Source organism: Carcharhinus amblyrhynchos, chromosome 23 (assembly GCF_965287045.1).
Source record: "Carcharhinus amblyrhynchos chromosome 23, sCarAmb.v2.hapA, whole genome shotgun sequence".
NCBI classification, from domain to species: domain Eukaryota; kingdom Metazoa; phylum Chordata; class Chondrichthyes; order Carcharhiniformes; family Carcharhinidae; genus Carcharhinus; species Carcharhinus amblyrhynchos.
Genome location: NC_137346.1, coordinates 32964011 through 32990079, shown reverse-complemented (window position 1 = coordinate 32990079; position 26069 = coordinate 32964011). Strand labels below are relative to the sequence as shown.

Sequence of the window (26069 nt, the reverse complement as noted above, 5' to 3'; positions counted from 1 at the left end):
ATTACAGTCATTACATTTCAATACTTAAAGCTATATACATGCCTCAATAAATTACTGTGTGCCGTTATTGCTCAGATTAGCACACAGTTACGCAGTTCCCGGGCCCTCGGTCTGCCTCCGTTAAAAGACCTTATAGTGTGGCCTTTCCCCATTGTGCCTTTGCGGGGCTGCCCCAAGCTTCAGCGCGTCCCTCAGCATGTAGTCCCAGACCTTGGAATGTGCCAGTCTGCAACACTCGGTCGAGGACAGGTCTTTCAGCTGGATGACTTTCAATAGATCGCAGCGAGGTAGCTGCTCTGCTACTTACGAAACCCTGAGCCAGAATTAGGTCGTCTACGAACGTTTTAGATCAGCAAGTTTCGGGCGGTCCACTCAAAGCTACTCCAAGAGATCACACAGGCCCTGGGACCCTTACCTTCAGAGGCAATGTGCTCATCCAGCCAGAAACAAGTTCTACTTGGAAGGAACTTAGCAAGTTGATGATTGCCACACAAAACATCAGAACTAGCTATGCATTAAGAACCAGCTCCTGATATCTTAACAAATTAAATTTGTGACCCTTGGTCCTTCCTAACACATTGCCAAATGGAACACCTTACCATTCGGAACTCAATATCAGTTTTAATAATAAAGATGCTTTGCATAGGGAATTAGTCCTATGCATTTCCAAAGCCTTATTCATTCCTATATTTAATGGGAACTATATTCTCACATCAGCCTAGGCATTTAATCATTTAAATATTTTCATAACCGTTGTATCTGTATTTTACTGAGAAGCATTCATGGACGGTTACAATCTCACCCCCCCCCCCCTTCCCAATGAGCATTATTTCATACTCCAGTGAAAATCCACAAGTCCCTATAAAACAACTTATATTCATACGACAGTCTTAATTAAAACAAAACAAGCCACGGTACCTCACAAAAGCATTATAAAACTTGGCACTAACCCACAGGAGGTGATGTTGGGGGCAGATGACTATGGGAGCTTGCTGTGGCTGCAATAGCATGGTCTTTCTCAATGATCTCGCCCAATCATCCAGCAACACCCAAACATTAATTGGTATTAATCACATTGCTGTTTTTGGGAGCCTGCCATGGGCAAATGGGCTGCCATTTTCCTACAACAGTAACTGCCCTTCAGAAAGTAATAGAATGGTCTGAGGTATGAAAAGCGTAACATGATCACAAGACTTTACGTTAGAAGCCAAAAGTCATCATAAATATGGGTGACATAGTCCTAGACCAGAAGGAAGGATCTTAAAACACATTGGCTGCTGGCCCTGAAGATATTCAGCAGAAGCTGCTCAAAGCTATTGGGACAATAGATGATTGGTAAATTTCCAGAAACAATCATAGCTCCATTGTACCAAAACTTCCATAGAGAAAGACTCAGAGTTTCAACGTGTCCATGTCTGCTGAATTATTTGAAATAAATTCTGAGCTTGGTAGTGGTCAATATCCCAGTCAACTTTGTACCTTTATTTTCAAAAGAAACTCTCATGTTTCTATACAATGTGTTAGTGAATTCACATAGACAGCAATGATTTTGTTAGGGGCTGGTCATAATGGAATCTTGCAGATATTAGCATCAGGGCTATTGCTCTCCATGTTTATCAGTAATCTGGATGAAGGCGCTTTGCCTGCCACACAGTCTGTTTTAACCCTTCTACAATGGACAAAGAATTGAGTAGACTTCTTGTTAGTACAACCAATATTTATTTAAAACACACAGTCAATGATCACCTACCCAAGCAACAATAAGTTATGGAAAATACTAAACTTTGAGTCCAGTAAGAGATCTTGACCTAACTTTGTGTGACTGGCAAGTACCCAAACAGATATTGGCCTTTATCTATGCGCTGGTTTCTGTAGTCTTCTGTGTGGTTTGGTCCTTTGGTCTGGTTGGCACTTTGGCTCTGGTCTTCCTTCCTTCTCGAGTGTGGTGTCTGTCCTTGTGCTGTTCATTGCTGAAGCTCATTCGTGGAGACAGAGGGAGAGAGAGTGAGCTTGTTGTACAACTCCTTGGTTTTGTGTCCTTTTGGGCAGTCTCCTAATTCTTGGCAATCAATCAGGACTTGATCACACTGATCGATAAGAATCCAATCAGGTGCAGCCATACCGATCTCTGGGTGAGTACCCAATAAGAAGTCTCAACACCAGGTTAAAGTCCAACAAGTTTATTTGATAGTAAACCCACTAGCTTTCGGGATTTGCCCCTTTGGCAGGTGAGAACATTCCACTCACCTGACGAAGGGGCAAACCCTGAAAGCTAGTGGGTTTACTATCAGATAAATTTGTTGGACTTTAACCTGGTGTTGTGAGACTTCTTACTGTGTTTACCCCAGTCCAATGCTGACATTTCCACATCATGTGTACCCAATGGCCATGCCTGTAGGTGCTGGAGGCATGTAGGCCACACACCTCCCTCCCAAATAAGGGGTTAAGTGTCAATGTCTGGTAAACAACCCCATTTGACCAGAAAGTCCCTTTTGTCCGGGAGATGACCCGTACCCTGTGTATTCAGTCATCTGAGTTGCAGCCTGTTTATCTCTGTCTTTTAGGCTGCAGCCTGTCGTTTTAGTTCTTGCCCAACTGTCCCAGAGTGCTTTACAAATCGCCATTTTAAGTGGCCTGTTTGGCTACAAAGATGCTAAGGAACTGTCTGCAGGCACACAGATGATACAAACATCAAAGCACTTAGATGAAAAAAAAGTAAGTCTCACAACACCAGGTTAAATACTCACCTAATGAAGACACAGTGCTCTGAAAGCTCATGATTCAAAATGAACCTGTTCGACTTTAATGTAGTGTTGTGAGATTTACTGTGTCCACTCCAGTCCAATAACGGCATCTCCACATCATGAGAAAAATAGATTGCAGGAAGATTCAGGTACGATGGAGAAATGGGTTCATGTCTGGCAGCTGTCTTTTTACGTGCATTAGATACCTAGATAGGGACAACATCAATGATGTATACACCCTACAGGAATGCATGTACAAGGCTGATGAGTAGATGAAAGACCTGAGAATGATTAATGTTTGGAGAATTGCAGTTAGTGCTGTGAGGCTATTACAAATAAAGATCAAAGAACAAAGAAAATTACAGCTCAGGAACAGGCCCTTCGGTCCTCCAAGCCTGCACCGACCGTACTGCCTGACTTAACTAAAATTCCCAACCTTTCTGGGGACTATATCTCTCTATTCCCATCCTATTCATTTATATGTCAAGACGCCCCTTAAAAGTCACTAAAAGAACAAAGAAAATAGTGCATTAGGATATATTCCCATCATGACTAAAAACGAAATGAGGAGGCGTCACCTCAGATCAGGTCCAATATTTTGTCTCCTCACATGGTAATTAATAAAGTTGCTGAAAAAGATTTGACAATGTCCAACAGAGTAATACATGGTTTAAAAAAACCCCTTAGTTAACCCTTGGTTATAGTGCTTCAACAATAGAAGAGTGAAGGAAGTAGTGAGTGCATCAAGGAGGAGCTGGACAAGTTCCTGTGTGTGGCCAATATAACCTTGTGCAGGATGTAAGTGAATGTTGGATAGTAAGTGCCATTCTGACACTATAGTTATCTGAAAATCATTTGATTGATGCAAATAGCAGAAAGGAATTTTCCAGCATTTCCCCAACATTACAGTAATTTGGTTTTTAACTTTTTGGTTTTCTGTCCCTTGAAAGTGATTGGCTGGGAGCTGAAAATCATACCATGACAAGCTGGTCTTTCCTCCTCTTTCATTCCCAGATGTTATCCATCATTTTAAACAGCACGAATGACATTAAATCAACAACCAGTTTAATATCGCTCCAGATTCTTCATTCCATCTGAGTTAATAAACAAGTAACAGTGAACGAACTTTTCTCCTTCCTCATTCAACAGAGAGCGCTTCATTAAGTCTCCCATTTATCCATACACCTAGCTTGGGAATTAGAGGGTACGTACTAGATAAAATGCAACGTATGATTATGATTACACTTGCAAAGATTCCAGTTTCCTTCAGGAGGGAGAATGAAGCTGTGGTTGATAGTCTTACAAAAACCCTGAACTCTTGGATGAAGCCATGAGCTACGCTAAGCATTTCCTCATGGGTCACAATCCAATCTGTATCTCTTGGAGAGAAGAACCCCTATATGTCAAACTCAAATGGCTGTCCCAGTAGTTTCCATCATTTTAAAGTGTGATCAACTGTATCTAGATATTGTATATATGAAGAAGAATCTATTAAGTTCTGTAGAATGCCAAAGGACGGAATGATCTAAAGCTTTAATGCTCATTTCCCCTTTACAACACTCTTCCTTGCTAATCCGCTCCTTGCCCCATGTATTGACTTGAAAAAGCTTCTCTGGGTACTCACTGCTCTTTGGTGCTTTGCCACTGAGAATCTGGTAGACTATTCAACAATGGAGGGCACCATGGCTGAGCCCATGCCAGTGCCCATCAGGAAAGAAAAGGAAAGGGGAAAAGGGGAAAGGAAAGGGGAAAAGGGGAAAAAGGAAAGGGGATCAGAAAGACACACGACAGACAGATACACACCACCCCCCCCTCCCTCCCTCCCCATGAAGACCAGTAGCCAAGGCTCTCTGAATAATGACACCTAAGCAAGGTAGTAGTGCTGGACAACACAGTCAATAAGTTGCTAAGAGGGAGGGAAAGTGGCAAGAAAAACACATTTAAAACAGGATTCTGCTTTTAAAACGTGGTTCATCTTTACCCCACTAACACACTATGGTGATAAACACTTTTGAGCACAATCAACAAGCCAAACATTGGAACCATGATCTCATCTTTTGCCTTGCCCACCTGGCAAGCCATGGGAAGCCTGGCTGACACAGGAAAAAGAAAGTTCCTGAGTTGTGGAGGCAGGTCTGGAGAACAAAGCTTTGTCTAACTGGTATAAAGAATGTGTGTGATTCATATTCAGAAAGAATGAAGAAAGCAGACAAAGGCGGAAATGAGTAAAATTCTTTACATTGAATAAACGATGAGGGCCATTGTTTCAAACACAGGAGAGTGCCGGCTCAGGGCTGTTGACTTGAGCAATAAGCTACCACCTGGCGCAGTGAACACAAAGCCTGCTGGGGCTTTCAAAAGAAGATGAAAGATTTCCACTGTTGGAGATCAAGGTTAAATCTCAGGCAATAGAGTGACAGATAACGTTGAGATTTTGAGTATTTGGGACTTAACATTACAACAATGTACTTGCCAGAGTCTAGAATGAGGCTCAACAGTCTGAGCAAGCCTTTAACTCTACAAATTCTTCTGCTCCTACGTAAAAGCCAGATTGAGGGGCAGCTTAACTCCAGTTGTCTATGTGTAACCTGTTCTTGTGGAGGTTAACACAGCGCACCAGGCATCCCACACACCCCAGACATTCTCTCTTTATCTTCGGTCAGGAAAAAGATCCAAAAGTCTTAGGTCAAAGTACCAACTGACCCAAGAAAGCTTCTCTCCTGCTGCCGTCAGACTTTTGAATGGACCTACTTTATATTAAGTTGATCTTTCTCTGCACCCTAACTGTGACTGCACCCTCTCCTTTCCTTCTTCCCTTTGTACTTTTTGAACGGTATGCTTTGTCTGTACAGTTCGCAAGAAACAATACTTTTCGCTGTATCCCAACACATGACAATAAATCAAATCAGTTACACCTTGCAATTTGTAAAATTTCTTTTCCTCTAGCATTACAAACGAGTTACAGTAACTCCTTGCTTAAAGTTATGTTTGCATTCCTGAAAATTGTGTCTTTAATTGATAGAGTAAATCTGGGTTGCCATAGGAATCGATGTTAAAGCTGGAGTTCGGTTCCTGCAGATATTTCTTGCCCAGAAGAATGTACAATTTGAGATACTGTTAGCATAAATGTACAACACTGTGCATTCCTACCTGGAATAACTTGCTGAATAAATCACTGCTATAACAGAAATAGTGTAAAAATTTATATAATACTAAACTACCCAAACAATCCCTGAATAACACAGCACTCCTGAAACTTGCTTTCCTTTCTAACTTGGTCTCTCTCCTTTCCCACTCAGTCTTTCTCACTCTCTCTCTCTCTCCTTTCCCACTCAATCTCTCTCTCACTCTCTCCTTTTCAACCTCAGTCTCCCCCCAACCCAGGTTACTCTCATATCACCATCTAATCAGCAGCTTCCTGCTCCCTGTTCCTAGGTCTTGGTCCTCTCCCTGCAGCCTCAGCTTCTGGTGACACCTCAGAACATGAGAACAGCTGACCCAGAGTGCACCGCTGTGGTGGTGAGGGGTGGGGACGACAGGTACAGTGCAAATGCAATGACAATAGGAAAAGTCTGGCTGTGAACAACACACAATGTTAAGATGAAACAGCGTTCAGTGGGGGTTTTACTGTCTGGGTACTTTTTACTCTTGACTGCTGTATTTCTTTTAAACCCTTGTGTTCTAGATAACTCTCATGAACTCATTATATTTTGAGAGTAACTTCACTAGATTATTGAACATGTGTTTGGTAATACCTGTTCATTATTTTTATTGGAATTATCCGATGCCTCTACAGGATCTTACTCCAGTGCCTGAAAAGCCTAAGAGCACATTAATGGACCATGTTCTCCAATTAAAATAATACACCAATTAAACAAAGGGTAAGCAGATATGCCATGCTATATATTTATAGTGAAAATTCTATTACTTACTTATAGAAGGAAAAGTCAAAGGCCTGATCAGTAAGCAAACATTTTATAAAATAGCTTTAATACACAGTAGCTTTTACCCCAATTTACCCAACCATAGAAATTAACTGAAATTTTCACCAAAAAAAAACATGGACCCAAAAAGGACTAACCTCTAATCGAGCTCGAACACTTACCCAGGCTTTTTAGGTTTTCAGCACCATTTTAAATGAGGTATAGATGCATAACTAAAACAGAGACTGCATATTTTTGAAGTGAGTGTGGTTTCTTTCTCAAGTCCATTATCATGGTAACAGTATATTGCACGCCACATACTAATATAGGCTGTTTTTTTAAACACACATGTGCTATAAGGTAAAGGAGGAGTTACCAGCCCAAATATATCCAATCAACATATTTAAATGATTTGTATCAGGCTTTCTGTTTTCCAACCTCAGCAATGCAGAATGTACACCAAGGGCAAAAACAGCACACATTGAACTACCTCAGTATTTGTTACACTAATTTTGTAAAGAACGTGCATTTTAATTTGAATTTAAAGGTGAAGGGAGATGAAATGTGTACAGCTTGAAAAGCAAACTTTAAGTTTTCCCCCCTCAAACAGCAACACAATGGTCAGCACTGCTGCCTCACACTGCCAGGGACCCGGGTTCAATTCGGCCTCAGGTCACTGTCTGTGTGGAGTTTGCACATTCTCCCTGTGACTGTGTGGGTTTCGTCCGGGTGCTCCAGTTTCCTCCCAGTCCAAAAATGTGCAGATTAGGTGGATTGGCCATGCTAAATTGACCTCGGTGTAAGGGGATCAGCAGGATAAACATGTGGGGTTACTGGAATAGAGCCTGGGTGGGATTCCGGTCGGTGCAGACTCGATGGGCCAAAAGGCCTCCTTTTGCACTGTAGGGATTCTATGAATCCTTATTTGTTATGTACTGTAGAATAAATATCATAGTTTATAACTCTTAAACAGGAAGTTAAAAATTCAAAACCCATTCCTTTAATTAAAAACTGCACAATCTCAGGATCTTTGTCACGAGGAGTTTCGGGTAACTTACATTCAGATATTTTTGTTGAAATAAAGATAAAAATATGACAACATACAGGAATGAGAATTATTATCCCGATTAAAACTTGAATCCTCATGCACAATAATGAAGTTTACCAGATTTCCAGATAGAATATTGAGTAAAATATCTTGGAGACTTTTTTATTCATTTGTGGGATGTGGGTGTCGCTGGCTGGCCAGCATTTATTGCCCATTCCTAGTTGCCTGAGGGCAGTTGGGAGTCAACCTCATTGCTGTGGCTCTGGAGTCACACGTTGGCCAGGCCAGATAAGGACGGCAGATTTCCTTCCCTAAAAGACATTATTGGAAAACCCATCTGGTTTACTAATACAAAGCATAAAGATCCTCTCCTCTGGCTCCTGGTGGTCTCTATCACAGATGTTGATCTCCAACTCAGTCCAAAATGTTATTAAGAAACAGTTGAGTACACCGGAGAGGGTCATGGGTCCCTACAACACTGCGCTGTAGAGCTCAAGCACTGAGCCATCTTCCTAACCAAACTACTACAGTGCAACTAGTACACAAGCAATATCTTAGAATTTACATAAACGGGCCTTTTGGCCCAGGTCAATGCTTTTGTTCTGGATTGTTTTCTTCAGCGTTGTTGAACCCACATTCATCTAAACAAGTAGTATTTCGTTGTATCCCTGAATTGTGCTTTGGACAGGCTTTTGGGGGTCAGGGGAGGAGTTACTCGCAACAGAATCCCCAGCCTCTGACCTCTCATTGTCGTCAGTGTTCATACGTTGACCCAGTTCACTTTCTAGTCAATGCTAGCCTTTAGATTGTTGATAGTGGGGAATTCAGCAAAGGCAATGCTGTTGACTGTCAAGGGGAGATGGTTATATTCTCCCTTGCTGGAGATGATTAGAAACATAAAAAAACTACAGCACAATACAGGCCCGTCGGCCCACAAAGTTGTGCTGAACATATCCCTACCTTAGGGATTACTAGGCTTACATATATAACCCTCTATCTTACTAAGTTCCATGTACTTATCTAAAAGTCTCTTAAAAGACCCTATCGAATCCGCCTCCACCACCGTTGCCGGCAGCCCATTCCACGCACCCACCACTCAGTGAAAAACTTATGCCTGACATCTCTACTGTACCTACTCCCCAGCACCTTAAACCTGTGTCCTCTTGTGGCAACCATTTCAGCCCTGGGAAAAAGCCTCTAACTATGCACTCTATTGTTGGCATTTGTGTGGTAGTCCACATCTTAATGTTGTCCTAGTCCTGCTGCATATGGAGTCGGTCTGTTTCAGTATCTGAGGAGTTGCAAATGGTAGTGAATATTTTGCAATTAGCAAACATCTCAACTTCCAACATTATTATTATGGAGGGAAGGTCATTGATGAAGTAGTTGAAGATGACTAGTGCAAAGAAAGTATCCAGAACTCTTGCAAAGATGTCCTGGGACTCAGATGATTGGCTTCTAATCACCACAGTCATGCGAGATACGATGTTACAATTTCCATGGGGAATTCCAAACCAAACTAACTAAATTTATCAAATAGCCCTCAATGAAGAAATTACCAACAAGATTCCCGTTTTGTATCCTTTAACAGGAATTAGAACCAACCCAAATTAAACATGAATTAACAGGCAAATGTTACTTTAAATAAAAGGGTAAATTTCATTTTCAATGGTCAATACAACAAAGATACATCTTACACAATCACAGGTCCCCACATCACTCCCGCGCAAACAAAGCAGTTTGTAGCTACAGTGCTGTTCTTTGTTCACGTGGGGTAGGTCAGGAGTACTACCCGACAACAGTTTTCATTGTCAAGTTTCAGTAGTATCATAAGCAAGGGACATTTCAACAAAACTCTCCCCCTTGAGTCATTACAGTTCTGATAATGTAACTTTCCAGGCTTTCTTCACAACTGGTTAATGAATAACATCCTGGCGATGGTGGAAGCTGAGACATTGGCTGTAAGGTACTGTTTGGCCTGGATGATTATGTCAGCCTGCTGCTCAACTGGTCCATGGACAACTCTCCCCAAGTTTGGCACAAGTCACTAGATATCCATGAGTAGGACTTGGCAGGATCAAGTTGGTCAGGTTGTGCCACAATCTTGCCAGTGCCTAGCTTGCTGCCAGGTGGTCTGTCTGGGTTTATTCCTTCTCAGCCTTTCTATAGTAGTTTGGTACAACTGAGTGGTACATTGGTACGAATTAACCATTTTAGAGGGCACTTTAGAGTCAGCCACATTGCTGTGGATCTGGAGTGACAAGTAGGTCAGATCAGGTAAAGATGATAGATTTCTTTTCCAAAAGGACATTAGTGAAACAGTCAGGTTTTTAATGACAATTTGATAGCTTTATAGTCATCATTCCTGAGACTAACTTTTTAATCCCCAATATAATTAACTGCATTTAAATTCTACCAGACACCGTGGTGAGATTTGAACTCATGTCTCCAGAACATTAGTTTGGCCTCTGGATTTTTCTCCAGTAATGTTACTACTACACCACTGTCCCCATATCAAACCCTATCAGCATATCCTTTCTATCCTTTCACCCTCATGTACTTGTCTAGTATCCATGCCCTTAGTCTCCAAAGTAGCACAGAATTGTATTCGACCACAAGCTAATCCTTCACTTTTCCATTAGTATCAAGCCAAGGACCCAGACTCCAATGAGGAGTGAAGGAGAGCATGCTAGGAGCAGCACCAGGTATCCTGAAAGAGATACCAACCTGCTGAATCTACAACATAGGAGGACAAGCATGCTAAAAAGCAGAAGCCACAAGCTAACAAAGCTTAGTGATCCCAATGGATCAGATCAAAGCTCTGTAATAAGAACATAAGAAATAGGAGCAGGAGTAGGCCATCCAGCCCTTTGAGCCTGCCCCGCCATTCAATAAGATCATGGCTGATCTGTCGTGGCTCAGTTCCACATTCCCGCCCTCTCCCCATAACCCTTAATCCCCTCGCTTATCAAAAACCCATCAACCCACGTCTTAAAAATATTTAGCGAGGTAGCCTCCACCACTTCAATGGGCAGAGAATTCCAGAGATTCACCACCCTTTGAGTGAAGAAGTTCCTCCTCAACTCCGTTCTAAACCGCCCCCCCTTTATCTTGAGGCTGTGCCCCCTAGTCCTACTGTCCTTTCTGAGCGGGAAGAGCCTCTCCACCTCTACCCTATCCATCCCATTCATCATCTTATACGTCTCAATGAGATCTCCCCTCGGTAATCCTACCACACTCATGAATGGTGATGGGCAATTAAACAATTAACTGGAGAAGGCAACTCAAAAACATTTGCATCCTCAATGATGGCAATGCCAACACATCAAGGCAAAAAAAAAGACATTTGCAACCATCTTCAGCAAGATTGATGATCCATCATGGCCTCCTTCCAAGATCCCCACTGTCAAAAATTCCAGTCTTTGGACAGTTCAATTCACTGTGATACATGTGACATCAAAAACGGTTGAAAACACTGGATACAGCTAAGTCTATGGGTCTTGACAACGACTCTGCTGTGATACCAAAGATTTGTGCTTCACATTTAGCTGTAGCTTCCAAACCCACAACTTCTGTCACCTGAAGGAACAAGGGCAGTAGACACATTTAAATTCCAACATCTCCAAATCTCATACCATCCCGACTTGTAACTTTATCACCAATCCTTCATTGTCTCTGGGTCAAAATCCTGGAACTTCTGGAAAGTTTCCCTGGATCCTTTTGCACCTTTTTCTCAGTTAGATGACTTAGTGAGGTGAAAAATTGTCCAGTTAAGTGCAATCCATCCCTTATTTCTCAAGTCTGTTCTTAAAATAAATACATTTATCAGACATTCACAATAAACATCAGGTTCCTATGATCATGTAGCATCTATTGTTATATGTTACTTAGTAGTACCATGTTGTAAAAGCCCAAAGATCTCAAAGCCAGTCTTGTTCTTGAATATCAGCTCAGAAATAGAACATAGAACATAGAACACTACAGCACAAACAGGCCCTTCGGCCCACAAGTTGCGCCGATCACATCACCTACCAACCTACAGACCTATCTATAACCCTCAATCTCATTAAACCCCATATACTCATCCAGAAGTCTTTTAAAAGACCCCAGCGAGTTCGCCTCCACCACCACTGACGGCAGCCGATTCCATTCACTCACCACCCTCTGAGTGAAAAACTTACCCCTAACATCACTTCTGAACCTCCCTCCCCGCACCTTAAATCTGTGTCCTCTCGTAGCGACCATTTCAAACCGGGGAAATAGCCTCTGAGAGTCCACCCTATCTATTCCTCTCAACATTTTGTAAACTTCTATCAGGTCGCCTCTCAACCTTCGTCTCTCCAGGGAAAAGAGTCCCAGCTCCCTCAACCTAACTTCATAAATCTTGAACTCCAGCTACAATCACAGTATACAAAATAATCCAACAACCTTTATAATTGAAAATAATTTATTTGAGCATAATCTGAATAGGGCCAGACCATCAGGTTAGTGACAGCACTGATCATTTATAAGGCACTTTACATTACACACCCTGGCAGAGGATAAATATATTAGTAAATAAATATATTAAGAACATATTACCATAATGAAATGTCTTTCTATACAAATATAATACAACACTTTAAAAAGTTTCTCTCTTAATTCAGAGTACCCAAAATATACTGAGGAGCCCTGGTAAATACAAGGCTCTGTAAGGCTACATTTATTTTTAAGTGCTTCTACTATCTGACAGTCAGGGTCTGGTCACAAGTGCTGGAAGTCTGGTATACCTTGGGCTATTCTGGAAGACAAAACAACCTGGAATAAACCCTTCAAAAAGCCCTTCGATTCTCCAAATTAATGGAAGGTTACACATGTCCCCATGTCTCTGGTGAAGTAGATAGTTGGCAATGAATAACAAGCACCAATGCATGAAGAGCTACTTCTGAAGATTCATGCTCCTGGATTGAGTATTTCAAATCTTGAAATAATTTGTTCTTTGCCTTGTTGCTACATTCTCCTTTAAGTCTCATTCTACCATCTAAGCCCCTCATCTCACCAGCTACACGGTCTCTTTATACCTCTCCCTCATCCCATCAGCTGCATAGTTTTTTTTCCACACCCATCCCCATATCCCACCAGCTTCGCAGCTTCTTCACACCAATGTCCATCATTTTGCTAGCTTCATGGTTTCCTCGCTCCTGTGCCCTTCATCCTGCCAGCTATACAGCTTCTTCAGACTCGCTTTCTTTGTCCAGTTAACTACACGGCTTCTTCACAGATCTCTTCCACGTTTAATTCCGAACCTGGTTGGACAGAAAAACATTTTCAGGTATTTTGAAAAACCTTTAGTTGTATTACAGAAATGATATTGTTCAGCTGAATTGAGCACCTAACTAACATGGACAGTTACTTAGGAGTGCCCTGAGCTCAGGAATCACTGACTACAATTGCAGAAATAGCCTTGTAACAAGACAGGAGAACTTCCAGACTAAATAGATATCCACCCATCAAGACATAGTTAAAGGTGTATTCTGTACATGGACACTTTCCTTGACATGGGAGTATAATCGCCATGCTAAAACAAAAGTGTTTACATCTTATTTTATGACTAAACAATTAAAATTAAATATATAAGTTCTGGGATATGACTATCCATTTCTATTGTACAGTGTTATCAGCAAATGGTCCAGGTAAAGTATAGCACAATTAGCGTTCCCTTCCTTATAGCACATTGGGCTACTATGGTTAAGAAGGCAACTCATCACCACCTACTCGTGAGCAATACGATGGGTAATAAATGCAGATCTTGCCAGTGACACATACAGCCCATGAAAGGATAAAAATATAATTAGATACGAAGTAAAGATCCCCAACAAAAGAACATTCTGGCCATAACAGTTGCCATGTTTCCATTTTCCACGTTGGCCACATTCTTGTACTGAGCGCACTTTGTGCTATGGGCCTGTCTACATGAGGAATCGAACACAGACTGCCTTCATGCTTACAACCAGTGGACAGAAAGGAGTTGTTCATCCAACCTTACAAGCTCTGGAATTCTCTCCTTAAAAATCAGCTCTCATACACCCTCTCCTCCTGTAAGATACTCCTTAAAGCCTAATGCTGGCCATGCTTTTGGGCACCTGTTCTAATAACTCCTTATGTGGCTTGATGTTGAATTCTGTTTGATAAACCTCCTTGTGAAATATTTTGGGACATTTGACTACATTAAAGGTACTTTATCAATGCAAGTTGCTGTTGATCTGGCCTGGTTTTGATCTGCTGTTTTCAGAGATGCAACATAGTGAGAACATTTGAGGGGTTTGCTATGCTATTTTTGATTGGCAGTTCAATGATGCAATCTTTGACAGGAGGAGTTTCACTTTCTTTCTCTCTCTAATGATTCAAACCATTTGAAGCAATCTTGATTGGAAAAGAAATCAACCAGAGGGTTAGTGTGCTCTGTCTATCTTATGAAAGGTAAGAGAATCAAGCATGCATTACATTCAACAAAGCTACTCCGCACCTGGACCACATAACTAGATATTGGGACAATGGAAGTATACTCCTTATCCACACGGATGCAGTATAAGCTTATTGGAGCAGTGACTTGTAATTAATATCTAGCACAGATTTCAACTTTGAAACATTGATATTCCTCAATGGTACCGAGGAACAAGATACTTACTGATTTTTAAAGAAACATCACTTTAGGAAAGGTGGAATCTAATTTTCTGGAAATGAATGGCAGCATGGATCACCCACTGTGCTCTCCAACAGGGAGAAGGGCAGCATAGATCACCCACTGTGCTCTCCAACAGGGGAACAGCATGGTTCACTCACTGTGCTCTCTAACAGGGTAACAGCATGGATCACCCACTGTGCTCCCCAACAGGGTAACAGCATGGATCACCCATTGTGCTCTCCAACAGGGTAACAGCATGGATCACCCACTGTGCTCTCCAACAGGGTAAAGGGCAGCATAGATCACCCACTGTGCTCTCCAACGGGGTAATAGCACCGATCACCCACTGTGCTCTCCAACAGGGTAACAGCATGGATCACCCCCTCTGCTCTCCAACAGGGTAAAGGGCAGCATAGATCACCCACTGTGCTCTCCAACGGGGTAATAGCACCGATCACCCACTGTGCTCTCCAACAGGGTAACAGCATGGATCACCCACTGTGCTCTCTAACAAAGTAACAGCATGGATCACCCACTGTGCTCTCCAACAGGGTAACAGCATGGATCACCCACTGTGCTCTCCAACAAAGTAACAGCATGGATCACCCACTGTGATCACTCACTATGCTCTTCAACAGGGTAACAGTGCGGAATCACCGACAATGTGCTCTCCAACAGGGTGTCAGTGCTCCTACTATTAAAGCAGCTGCTCTAAATGCCGAGGGGGAATTGCACAATCATCCAAGATTAATAAACAGACAACTTAATCATTTGCAACAAGGCAATATTTACATGGTAGTGATAGCTTCATTGGTCCCAACTCATACCCTCAAAGCCAGGAGCCAGAGCCTCGCTCCCTGCTGCATTCCCTCCTGCAAGACTTACTGAAATACAGTCCCAGGTGACAGAAACTCTTTAGTACTTCCCCAAGTGGACTTTCAACATGTGTGATTTTAGACGATGAGTGTAAACTGCCTATTTCATCATTATAGGGAATCATAATGAAAACAGGAGCAGTTTCCCAACCTCCATCAGTACTCTGAGCTGAACTGTAGTACTGAAATATCCCAGAAAGGAGATGTTATCCTACAAAGATCAATTATCAAATTATAGCTTTCTGGTCAGCCTGGCTGTGTTAAATTCTGACCCAACTTCCAATTGTTATGTATTTGTATTTATCCCTATTGGCTCACTGAAGCTATGCTGTATTAATGTAGGCATTGGAAATGATGTAAGAAACCTAGCCAGGAAACAGAAATAGAAGCAGCTTGAAAGAGATCACCCACCAATAATAAAGCTCAAATTGTCTTTTTTACATCAAAATCTGCCCTGCGTCTCCAACACACAACAAAAACAGGCAACTGGGCTATAGACATCACTTGCTAGCCACTCGGGAAGAAGAAATTAACCAAGGAAAAGTCAGAATAAAAAGACCAATGAGTTAGAAAATGCAAGCAAACTTAGAGCTGGCTGTGATGAATAAGACAGTAAAACTCAATTTGGTAATTTGGGTAAGAAAATCACAGCAGCTGCTGGAAACACAGTTACAAAGCATGTGGCCTGCAGGAAACCTGCTTAAATGAAAAAATTATGTAGAGATGCCGGTGTTGGACTGGGGTAAACACAATAAGAAGTCTCACAACAGCAGGTTAGAGTCCAACTAGTTTATTTGATAGTAATCTCAAGCTTTTGGAAATGCTGTTCCTTCATCAGGTGTGTGGAAGGTTCTCTGGAAAAAGGTAGAGAACCTTCCACACACCTGACAAAGGAACACCGTTTCCGAAAGCTTGTGAAATTACTATCAAATAAGCTGGCTGGACTCTAACCTGCTGTTGTGAGACTTCTTACTAAGCGAAAAAATGGCAGGAGCTTTTGCACTGTGGGACATTTTGATGAAAATGTGGAGCTATGGAGCTCTTATACCGAACATTTTGACTATTTTACGTAGGCAAATCAAACAGCTGAAGATACTACGAAGTTTAGAAGTAGTGCGGATGCTGGAATCTGAAACCAAAATAGAAAATGCTGGAAAATCTCAGCAGGTCTGGCAACTTCTGAAAGGAGAGAAGACGTCATGTTTCGATTCCAGATGACCCTTTGTTAAAGCTAAAAAGGTATAGAAAGTGGGAGATATTTATACTGCAGGGGGAGGGAATGAATGATGAGTCATAGCCATGGAAACCAGGGGAAAAGACTGCTAATAGTTGGCCACAGAGAGAATAAAGGTTGTGAATGGCCAAAGGGCAGAGAAGCTGTAAGCTATGACAGATGGAAATGTTTGGTGGGGGGTGGGGGGGAAGAATGGGACAGAGGGAGAATGTAGAAAAGAGGAAGTGGGGAGAGAAAAGGTAAGGGAAGGGGGATGAACTAGGGGGAAAGAGTGGGGGCTGGGGAAGGAAAGTGAAAAAAGACAATAAAGAAATAAAAGGTAGAGAACAGTAAAATATTAAATAAAATAGAATGAGAACAAAGGGAGCCAAGGTGGGATAGAGCAAATCATCTGAAGTTGTTGCATTCGATGTTGAGACCGGAAGGCTGTAAAGTGCCTAGCTGGAAGATGAGATGCTATTTCTTCAGTTTGCATTGAGCTTCACTGGAACAATGTAGCAAACCAAGGACAAACATGTGGGCATGGGAGCAGGATCGTGTATTAAAATGGCAAGCAACTGGATGGTCAGGGTCCCGACTGCACACAGACCAGAGGTGCTCAGCAAAGTGATCACCCAGTCTATGTTGGTCTCTCCGATATACAGGAGACCACATTGGGAGCAGCGAATGTAATACATCGAATTGAAAGAGGTGCAAATGAAACACTGCTTAACCTGGAATGAATATTTTGGACCTTAGATAGTAAGCAGGGAAAAGGTAAAAAGACAGGTGTTACACCTTCTGCGATTGCATGGGAAGGTGCCATGAGTGACGGGAGTGGACAAGGTTATGCTGGAGGGAACAGTCTCTGCGGAATGCTGACAGAGGGAGTGAAGGGAAGATGTCTTTGGTGGTGGCATCATGCTGGAAAATGGCGGAGGCATGCTTTGCATGAGGAGGCTGGCAGGGTGGAATGTGAGAACAAGGAGGACTCTCTCCTTGTTTTGGAAGGGAGGGGCAGGGGCGAGGGTCATGGTGTGGGAGATGGACTGCACGCTGTTGAGGGCCCTATCGACAACTGCAGCTGAGAATCCATGGTTGAGGAAAAAGGGGCACATACTAGAAGCACCACTTTGGAAAGTGGCACCATCAAAACTACCTCTCTTCCATTTCCCCCCCTTCCCCCAACATTTCCATCTGTCACAGCTTACAGCCTCTCTGCCATTTGCCCTTCACACTCTTTATTCTCTCTGTGGACACTATTAGCAGTCTTTCCCCCTGGTTTCTGTGGCTATGACTCATCTTTCATTCCCTCACCCTGCAGTGGAAATATCTCCCACCTTCAATGCCTTTTAGCTTTGACAAAGGGTCATCTGGACTTGAAACATCAGCTCTTTTCTCTCCTTACAGATGCTGCTAGACCTGCTGAGATTTTGTGTGTTTTCTCTCAGACTGTGAAGTTTACGATTCAACCTGTGTCTGCATGGGTTTCCTCTGGGTGCTCCAGTTTCCTCCCACACGCCAAAGCTGTCCGGGTTAGTTAATTGGCCATGATAAATTGCCCCTTAGCAGGGTAAATACGGGGTTATGGGAATAGGGCGTGAATAGAACATAGAACATAGAACATTACAGCGCAGAACAGGCCCTTCGGCCCACGATGTTGCGCCGACCAGTTACAAAACAATGACCCACTAACCTAAACCAATCCCTTCTTGTCCATAAACCTATCCACGGATCTCTTAAACGCCCCCAAACTAGGCGCATTTACAACTGCAGCAGGCAGGGCATTCCAATCCCTCACCACCCTCTGGGTAAAGAACCTACCCCTGACATCCGTCCTATAACTACCACCCCTTAATTTAAAGCCATGCCCCCTCGTGCTAGATTTCTCCATCAGAGGAAAAAGGCTATTACTATCCACCCTATCTAAACCTCTAATCATCTTATATGTTTCAATAGGATTGTTTTTAGTGCTGGCTCGATGGACTGAATGGCCTCCCTCTGCACTGTAGAGATTCTGTGATTCTAGTGCTTACTTCCCTGAGCTTGATGGGGTAAACCTGTTAATCGCTCCCATTGTTTCATGTAACCTGACAAATCTGGCATTAAAATGTCTAAATAGATAGTGGAAATTCTGCAGACACATCTTTCACCGAAACTCCTGGTGACTGCAGAGCACTTTAGACTCCACAAAATAAATCAAGAGGAGGGGGAGTCAGTGACACAATTTGTGGCAGTGCTTAAAGGACTTGAAGAATATTTTGAGTATGGAGATATGCTGAATGACACTATTCAGGACTGATTTGTTTATGGTTAATGCAGTGAAGCAACACAAAAATGTCTGTTAACTGAGTAATCCAGCTCTGCAAAAGGCCATTGAAATTGCTGTCTCTATGGAACTGGCTGCAAAGGAAGCCCAGCAATTGAGTTTGTCCACTCGAATACATAAGATCTCTGCTGAATCAACACCCAAAGTCACCAAAACTTGTACATATTAGTGATGTGCAAACCCAGGGCATTCTGCTGATGAATGCTGGTGTAGAGACTTGGCATATTAAAGCTATGGAAAAAAAAGACACAAAACGTGTTCTGCAGAAAGAAAAAGCAAGCAATGAATAAAAATAAGAACAAATCATGACAATATTTAAACAAAATAAAAGGAGAAGTGTACAACAGGATTGAAAAGAGGGAAGAGACTCACAGTCAGAAAAGAAATTATCACTATATGTGCTTATCATTGGTACTACACACAGGTTCTGGGTCACTCTGCAGCTGGAAGGACAGCTGGTAAGAATGGAAGTTGACACTGGGGTAGCAGTCTCACTATTACTAGAGACTGTCCATAATGAGAAACTCACTTACAGGCAGCGTGGTGCACAATGGTTAGCACTGCTGCTTCACCATGCCAGGGACCGGGTTGTGATTCTGATTCCCGGCTTGGGTTGCTGTCTGTGTGGAGTCTGCCCCTATCTGTGTGGTTTTCCTTCGGGTGCTCCAGTTTCCTCCCACAGTCTGAAAGATGTGATGGTTAGGTGCACTGGCCACGCTAAATTCTCACTTAGTGTGCCCAAGCAGGTGCGACGGCTAGGGAATTTTCACAGTAACTCCAATATAGTGTTAATGTAAGCCTCCTTGTGACACTAATAAATAAACTTCAAACTTAAGGCTATCAAGGAAAGTGCTGAAAACATACACAGAGGAAGTGGCTCCCCTCAGGGACTGCACTGAAGTGGCTGTGTACTTTGTTAGTACATGTAGTAAAGGGAAACTATCCAGCATTAGTGGGTTGTACATGGCTGGAGAAGATGGGCTGAACTGGGCAGAAGTCAACATGGTGACCAATGGAGAGCCAAGCCTCACGGAAACCTTAAAAAAGCATACTCTTGTTCCCAATGGAGAATCAGGCAGCATGAAGGACACTACAGTCAAACTGTAAACAAAAGACAGAAGCCAAATAAAATGCTTAAAGGCAAGGGCTGTACTATATACTGTTAGGTTGAAGGTGGAGGCTGACTTGGAGCAACTGATGAAGACTATTGTTCCTATCATGAAGAAGGATGGATCTGAAAGGATTTGCAGAGACTTCAAAGGCATCATAAATCTAGTGTCAACTGCTGAATAGTACCCATTATCTCGCATCAAAGATCTATTTGCAGATTTATGAGAAGGCTAAAGTTTCAGTAAAGTTCTCCAGATGGAGGCCTGCTTGCAGATGAACGTGAACAAGAAGTCACAGGAATCGCTGACAATTGTGACATACAAAGGCTCATTCTGGTATTGAAGATTATCGCTTGGTATCACACCTACTCCTGCATTGTTTCAAAGGGCAATGGATCAGATTCTGAGTGGAGTCCAGTGCTACCTGAATGACACCCTAACCGTTGGAAGAGAGGAAGATAAATACCTTCGAAACTTGGATGCCATTCTTCAGCGATTGGAAGACCGTAAGGACAAGTGGGAGTTTTACCAATCCTCAGTTGAGTATCTGAATATGTGATCGATGCCACTGACCTTCACAAATCTCTCTAAGGCTAAGGCCATGAAAGGGCATCTGCATTATCAGGATACAAGTCCTTCTAGGGATTGTTGAAAATTTGTCCTAAACTTGGCAACAATTCTGAAATTTTTACATAATCTCTTGTGCCAAAAGAGAACATAGAAGTGCTCACATCAATGCAATAATGGCTTCAGGCAAGCCAAAGAAATATTACTTAAGTCTGAAGATCTCATGCACTTTGATCCTACTTTAATTGTACAGTTAGCTTGTGATACATCCCCCTATTGTGTAGGAATGGTGGTCTCCCACATCATGCCATTGGGTGAAAAAAGATCCATTGCTTTTGCTTCTTGAACTTTTGAGTAAAGCTGAAAGTAACGTATGCTCAGATTGAACAGGAAGCATTAGGGATCACCTTTGCAGTAAAGAGATTCCATCAGTGCCTGTCTGGGACAAAGTTTGCATTGTTGATGGACCATTATCCATTCACTACCATTTTTGAATCACACATGGAAATTCAGTTACTTGTGGCAAGTAGAATGTAAAGATGGGCATTGCTCTTGTCTACACATGCTTCGACCATTATGTCCCCACAGTCAAGTCTACATTGTAATGCGGACAGACTTTCAAGATTGGCACTATGACTCAGTTCTTTGGATTGTTTGAAGTGGAATATCTTCTACTTTAAATGAGTAGACAGTACAGTCACTTCTAGGAAGTGAGAAAACACATTTGGAGCGATGCTGTACTCTCAGAAATAATGGATATGACTTTACAAGGGAAGCCTTTGAAAATAACATCTAACCTGAAAGTGTGCAACTCCAGGAGATCTAAGCTGTCAGTACAATTGGGAGGTCTTCTAGGGGGGCTCGGAGTGATCATTCTGCCACCACTGAGGAAGTGGGTGTTACAGATACTACGTAAAGGTCATCGCAAAGTCATGTGCGTGAAAGAAGTAGCAAGAAGTTATTTCTGATGGCCTGGACTGGATGAGGAGAAAGCTGGAACATGTTTTTCTTATTCTAAGTTAAGTAACCTGTTGTCCTTAGCACCACTGCATTTGTGTGAATAGCCTGAAGAGGCTTGGCATCGTGTGCATATGGATTTTGTGTGACCTTTCGAATGACATACGTTCTTGGTAATGGTTGATGCTCACACCAAATGGCCAGAGATCACTGTGATGACATCTATCACATTTGAGAAACCTACTGAGTATTTAGCGGCCTTGGATTTCCTGAACAGCTGATAAGTGACAATAGACCTCAATTTGTCTTGCAGGAAAGCTTCCCTTATGAAAAACAATATTCAACAGATTACTGCCACATCATATCATCCTGCTACTAATGGACTAGCAGAATGCTTCATCCAACCCTAAAACACGTCTTGAAAGGAACAAAGTTTGCTTATTAAACGTCGTAACAAATTATTACTGGTCTACTGGAATACTACACATTCCATGACCAAGACCTCTTCTGCTTTACCCATGATACAAAGGCAACTGCATTTCGCATTTAATCTTTTAAAACCTCCTAAAACTAAGATGATTGTGTGACAGCAATGACAAGCACAACTGGAACTGTGGGAAGGCAAGGCGAAACGTAGAGTGTTCCATCAAGAACAAGGAATTCTGATTCGGAACTACTCCACAGGGAGAAGAGGGTTACTGCCACTATCCTTGTGCACAATGGAAGAACAGAACCACAAAATCCGGAGCCTGCTGAAAACTCAGTATCAGATTTACAAAGCCCTGACATGAACTCTTCTACACTACCAGATACTGCTGGGGAAAGTAACACCTCATCTTCTGTTCAGGCACAGGGCCACCCTTTAGCTCCTTCGTCAACACCAGTTAAACTAACCACCGATGATGTCAGTGCAAAGATGAACATGTCAGAAGTTGCCAGTGTGATGGCAGAGGATCAACTGTTCCAAGGGGGGTGACCTCCAGACTGTCTGACTTGTTAATAGCGACTGAACTTGTTTGGGGATGTTCAGTGGGTGGGGGATGTTATGTATTTGTATTTATTCCTATTGGCTCATGGAGCTCTGTTGTATTGATGTATGCATTGGAAATTATGTAATAGACCTAGGATGGAAATCAGAGGGAATCAGCAGCCGTAGAGATCACACATCATTAATGAAGCTTCCTTTACTTTTAGCCAAATTCTGCCCCACATATCATTTCTCCAACACACACCAATCATGGCAACACACCAATCATGGTACTTTCAGCTTGGCACCATTAAACAGCCTCACCAGTACATGCAGCCATCAATGTGCTTTACCGAATTGAGGTACTTCTGAAGAGTAGCCATGGCTGTAGTGTGGGAAAGTATATTGCAAGGCAGGGTGTAGCTGATTATTTTTGTCACGAGTTGTGTGTGAATTTTCTGTTCTTTGTGATGAGGACTTCCCGTGCTGAGAAATGAAACACTTTGCATTTGAAAGATGCAGCGTCAGCATAAGCTTCTTCCAGATCAGCTGCAACACAGGGTAGAGGAAAGCTCTCTAACCAACCCAGGAGATACTTTGAGATCAGCCACTGCACAGGTTATAAATAGATTAAAACTGCCCCTCTTCACATGCCAAACACTCCCAGGGTTGGTTCAGCACAGATTAAATTGAGGAATCAACATCCTCTTCACCAGTGTGACGATTCCATTCCCCACATCAGTATCAGCATAGGATCAATTCATCAATTGATGCCGAAAATGGGCTTTTTTTTTGCCCTCTAGGCCTATGCATACTAGTTGCCTGCAGCTGCCAGAGAAATTCCCTCCTTATATCTCTCTACCCTCCCTTAACTCAGTTCTTAAAACCTACTTCTTTTACCAAGCTTTAGACCATCTGACCTAATAACTTGTATGGCTCTGTGTCCTGTGAAACAGCTTGAGAGCCTATAAGTTATTGGAAGAGATGAAGTCCAGTTACAAAAGGCTGTATTTTCCTGAGCAATACTGAGTACATATCCAATCACTGACAATGGCATTAGATACTGACCTGGTACCTGAAATCTACAGCCATTAACACATTAGACTCACACCTTTTAACACTTCACACTACATGAAAACTACTACACTCTGCGTCTGACCTCATGCCTCTCTTTAGAGAAATATCCGTATAGCTGTGTTCCATTACCTTTTCCAACCTTTTCCCAGAAATAAAAAAAAGTTTAAAATCCAGCACAGGCAAAAAAAATCATTTTTGGCATATCAAAAAATATGATGTGTGCAGTTGTACCTACCTGGATTGTTGGGGATTGCCTGGCAGTAGAGGGACTCATCTTGTACTGGGCCTCCATTACAGTATCCTTCAGTACAGCTATCTTGAAATGGTTGGCCTGGATCCATGTTGCTTCTGTGTTGCTCTCCAGTCAACTGTGACTCAGAACCAACCTGATACCGTCGTTGCTGACAGAGAGAGCCCGGACACTCACAGAATGGGAAACTCCATTCATTAGAGGCTCCATTGTTGAGGATTAAAGGGATTGGCACTGATTGCTGAATATCTGGAATGTGGCACTGTCTCCCACTGTTCCCATAGTGAATGTGCACTCTACAGTCTTCCAGGGTGTCACAGTCCTGATGGAAGTACACCACTGGCTGATTCAGCTGGAAACTTCTTTTCCTTCTCCTCCTCCTCCTCCTGTTGCTGATCCGATTAGGTATATTTTCTGAAGGCACTTGGTCCGGTTTGGCACACACATCCTGGCTCTCATCCCTTTCAACATCCATATTTTGCAATGAGGTTTCAGGAAGGCAGAGTCCAGGGGGAAGCAATAGGTGCCGCTCCAAGCAGTGACACTGGACAGGGTGAGGGGTGTACTGGGACTGACAGCTGAATTCCGCCTGCTGCTGGCAGTGTTGAATGTCACTCATGAACTCCTCTAACTGCTCATTTTGCTGCTTTTGTGATGGGTTTCTGCCATGGCTCATACAGTGCTCCTCAGGATTTGGGTGAGTATCACTGTAATGGTGATGCCGGTGATGGTGGTAGTGAGTGTGGCTAAGCACATGGTCTTCCTGAGGACTAATAACCGAGTCCAATGACTTGGGCCTCTGTTCTTCAAAGGACGAACCCTTCATACCCTCTCCACCTGCCCCACAGTACACAAGGGGATCATACTCACTGCTCAGAGAGCTACGGAACGTTGACTGGCTCCCATAAGTACAATGATTACTGATGTCCGTACAATCCAGTGTTGAATCACTGGAGGAGCAGTGGCAAGGACCTGAACTGGAGTCACTACCTGGGCTGTCTGCCAGGTACCCACTGCGCACTGAACAATTAACACCAAAACTGTCCCCTGAGCAGCTGTGGTTGTCATGGTTGCTGGTGAGCTGCGAATGACCAGGAGCACAATTAGGCTTTAAGTTATGTGAAGACGGTGGTGCACTGCATGCAGAAAGTTGCTGCGGCCTGCAGGGAGGTTTATGTAGACATGGTCGATGAAGAGCTTGGTCTGGCCAAGGTGGGCCTTTGCGAACAGTAAATGGTCTATGATGCCTGTAGAAAACTCCTTGGCCATCAGCATGGCGATAGTTGCACCTATGCAATGTTGAAGGCTGTTGCGGCCTCGTGGCCACATATCTCATAGCGTTAAACCCTACACGGTAGACTTCTGGAGTAACAAAGTAATGGCCAGGGGGTGCAATTTGCATTCCTGGAGCTCTGGGGTTGTTCAAATGGGGAGCCCTGGAAGGAATGGCGGTGTTCGGCCTATGAAGGTGTGCATGGCCAGGGTATCGTCTGAGCAAATGGATACGCTGGTTTAGTTGAGCAGCTGGGTTGGCTTGGTCATGGACTTCATGTTGTGCAGCAGACGAACTACCTTCTGAAAATAAGATGGAACAATGAACTGTTAGCGACCACTACGGCCAAACATTTCCTTTGATCTTTAATTACTTTCCCAAGACTCATGGGCTGTCAAGGCTTTACAGAGACCAGCAGACAGCTGAATATAACCAGTCTTTCAAGCAATGTGTAGAATGTGGACCTTTGAGTCAAACTCAAATTGACACTCATTTCTCACTACAACCAGACAAGATATGGCACACATTCTAGCTGCATATGCGCTCACAGGTGACTTGGCTTGGTTCTGTGGAGACAGCATTGTGCAGCCTGCAACCAACCACAGCTGTAAACCTGGGCTTGTTTGGCATTTATTCATTTGTATTTAAGATCACAATTGCCATGCAAGACGAAGAGTTTTGAAAGTCTGAGCTTTGGTTCTGAATTCAATCCAGTTTCACTCGAGAGTGGGTTAAATCTGAACATTGATTTCAGCATTAAGGTGTGCAGTTAAAGATCAGAGAGAAAGGTAAATTTTAATCAATTCAGTTGTTTGAAAATCATCTTCATGATTTCAAGTCTGTTCTGCTGTCATGGAAAGATCCTTCTAGACAACAAAGTGAGAATCACACACACTGCCTGAGTGTAGCCAGAATGAAATAACATCCTTGGCGACAGCATGTATTTTATATTTACCAGCACTTGTGCTTTTCCCTCTGGAGACAGTGAAATGAATCACCTCTGCAGTTGGTCATGCCTTGCTGAAGTCACTGCTTTCAGAGGTATTTATACTATTAAATCAGATTGTTTGACC

At 42.8% G+C, this 26069-nt stretch overlaps 1 protein-coding gene across 1 annotated transcript in view; it reads right to left on the bottom strand.

The window, feature by feature from the left end:
- Positions 1-12144: 12144 nt before the first annotated feature.
- Positions 12145-26069, bottom strand: part of rnf43 (ring finger protein 43) — a 177859-nt gene continuing 163934 nt past the window's right edge. The window contains exons 8-9 of the mRNA XM_080210829.1: positions 23709-25298; positions 12145-13000 (exon numbers count right to left, since the gene is read on the bottom strand). Of these exons, the coding sequence (XP_080066955.1) occupies positions 12957-13000; positions 23709-25298 (1634 nt within the window). The 3' untranslated portion in view covers positions 12145-12956. The remainder of the gene's footprint in view (positions 13001-23708; positions 25299-26069) is intronic.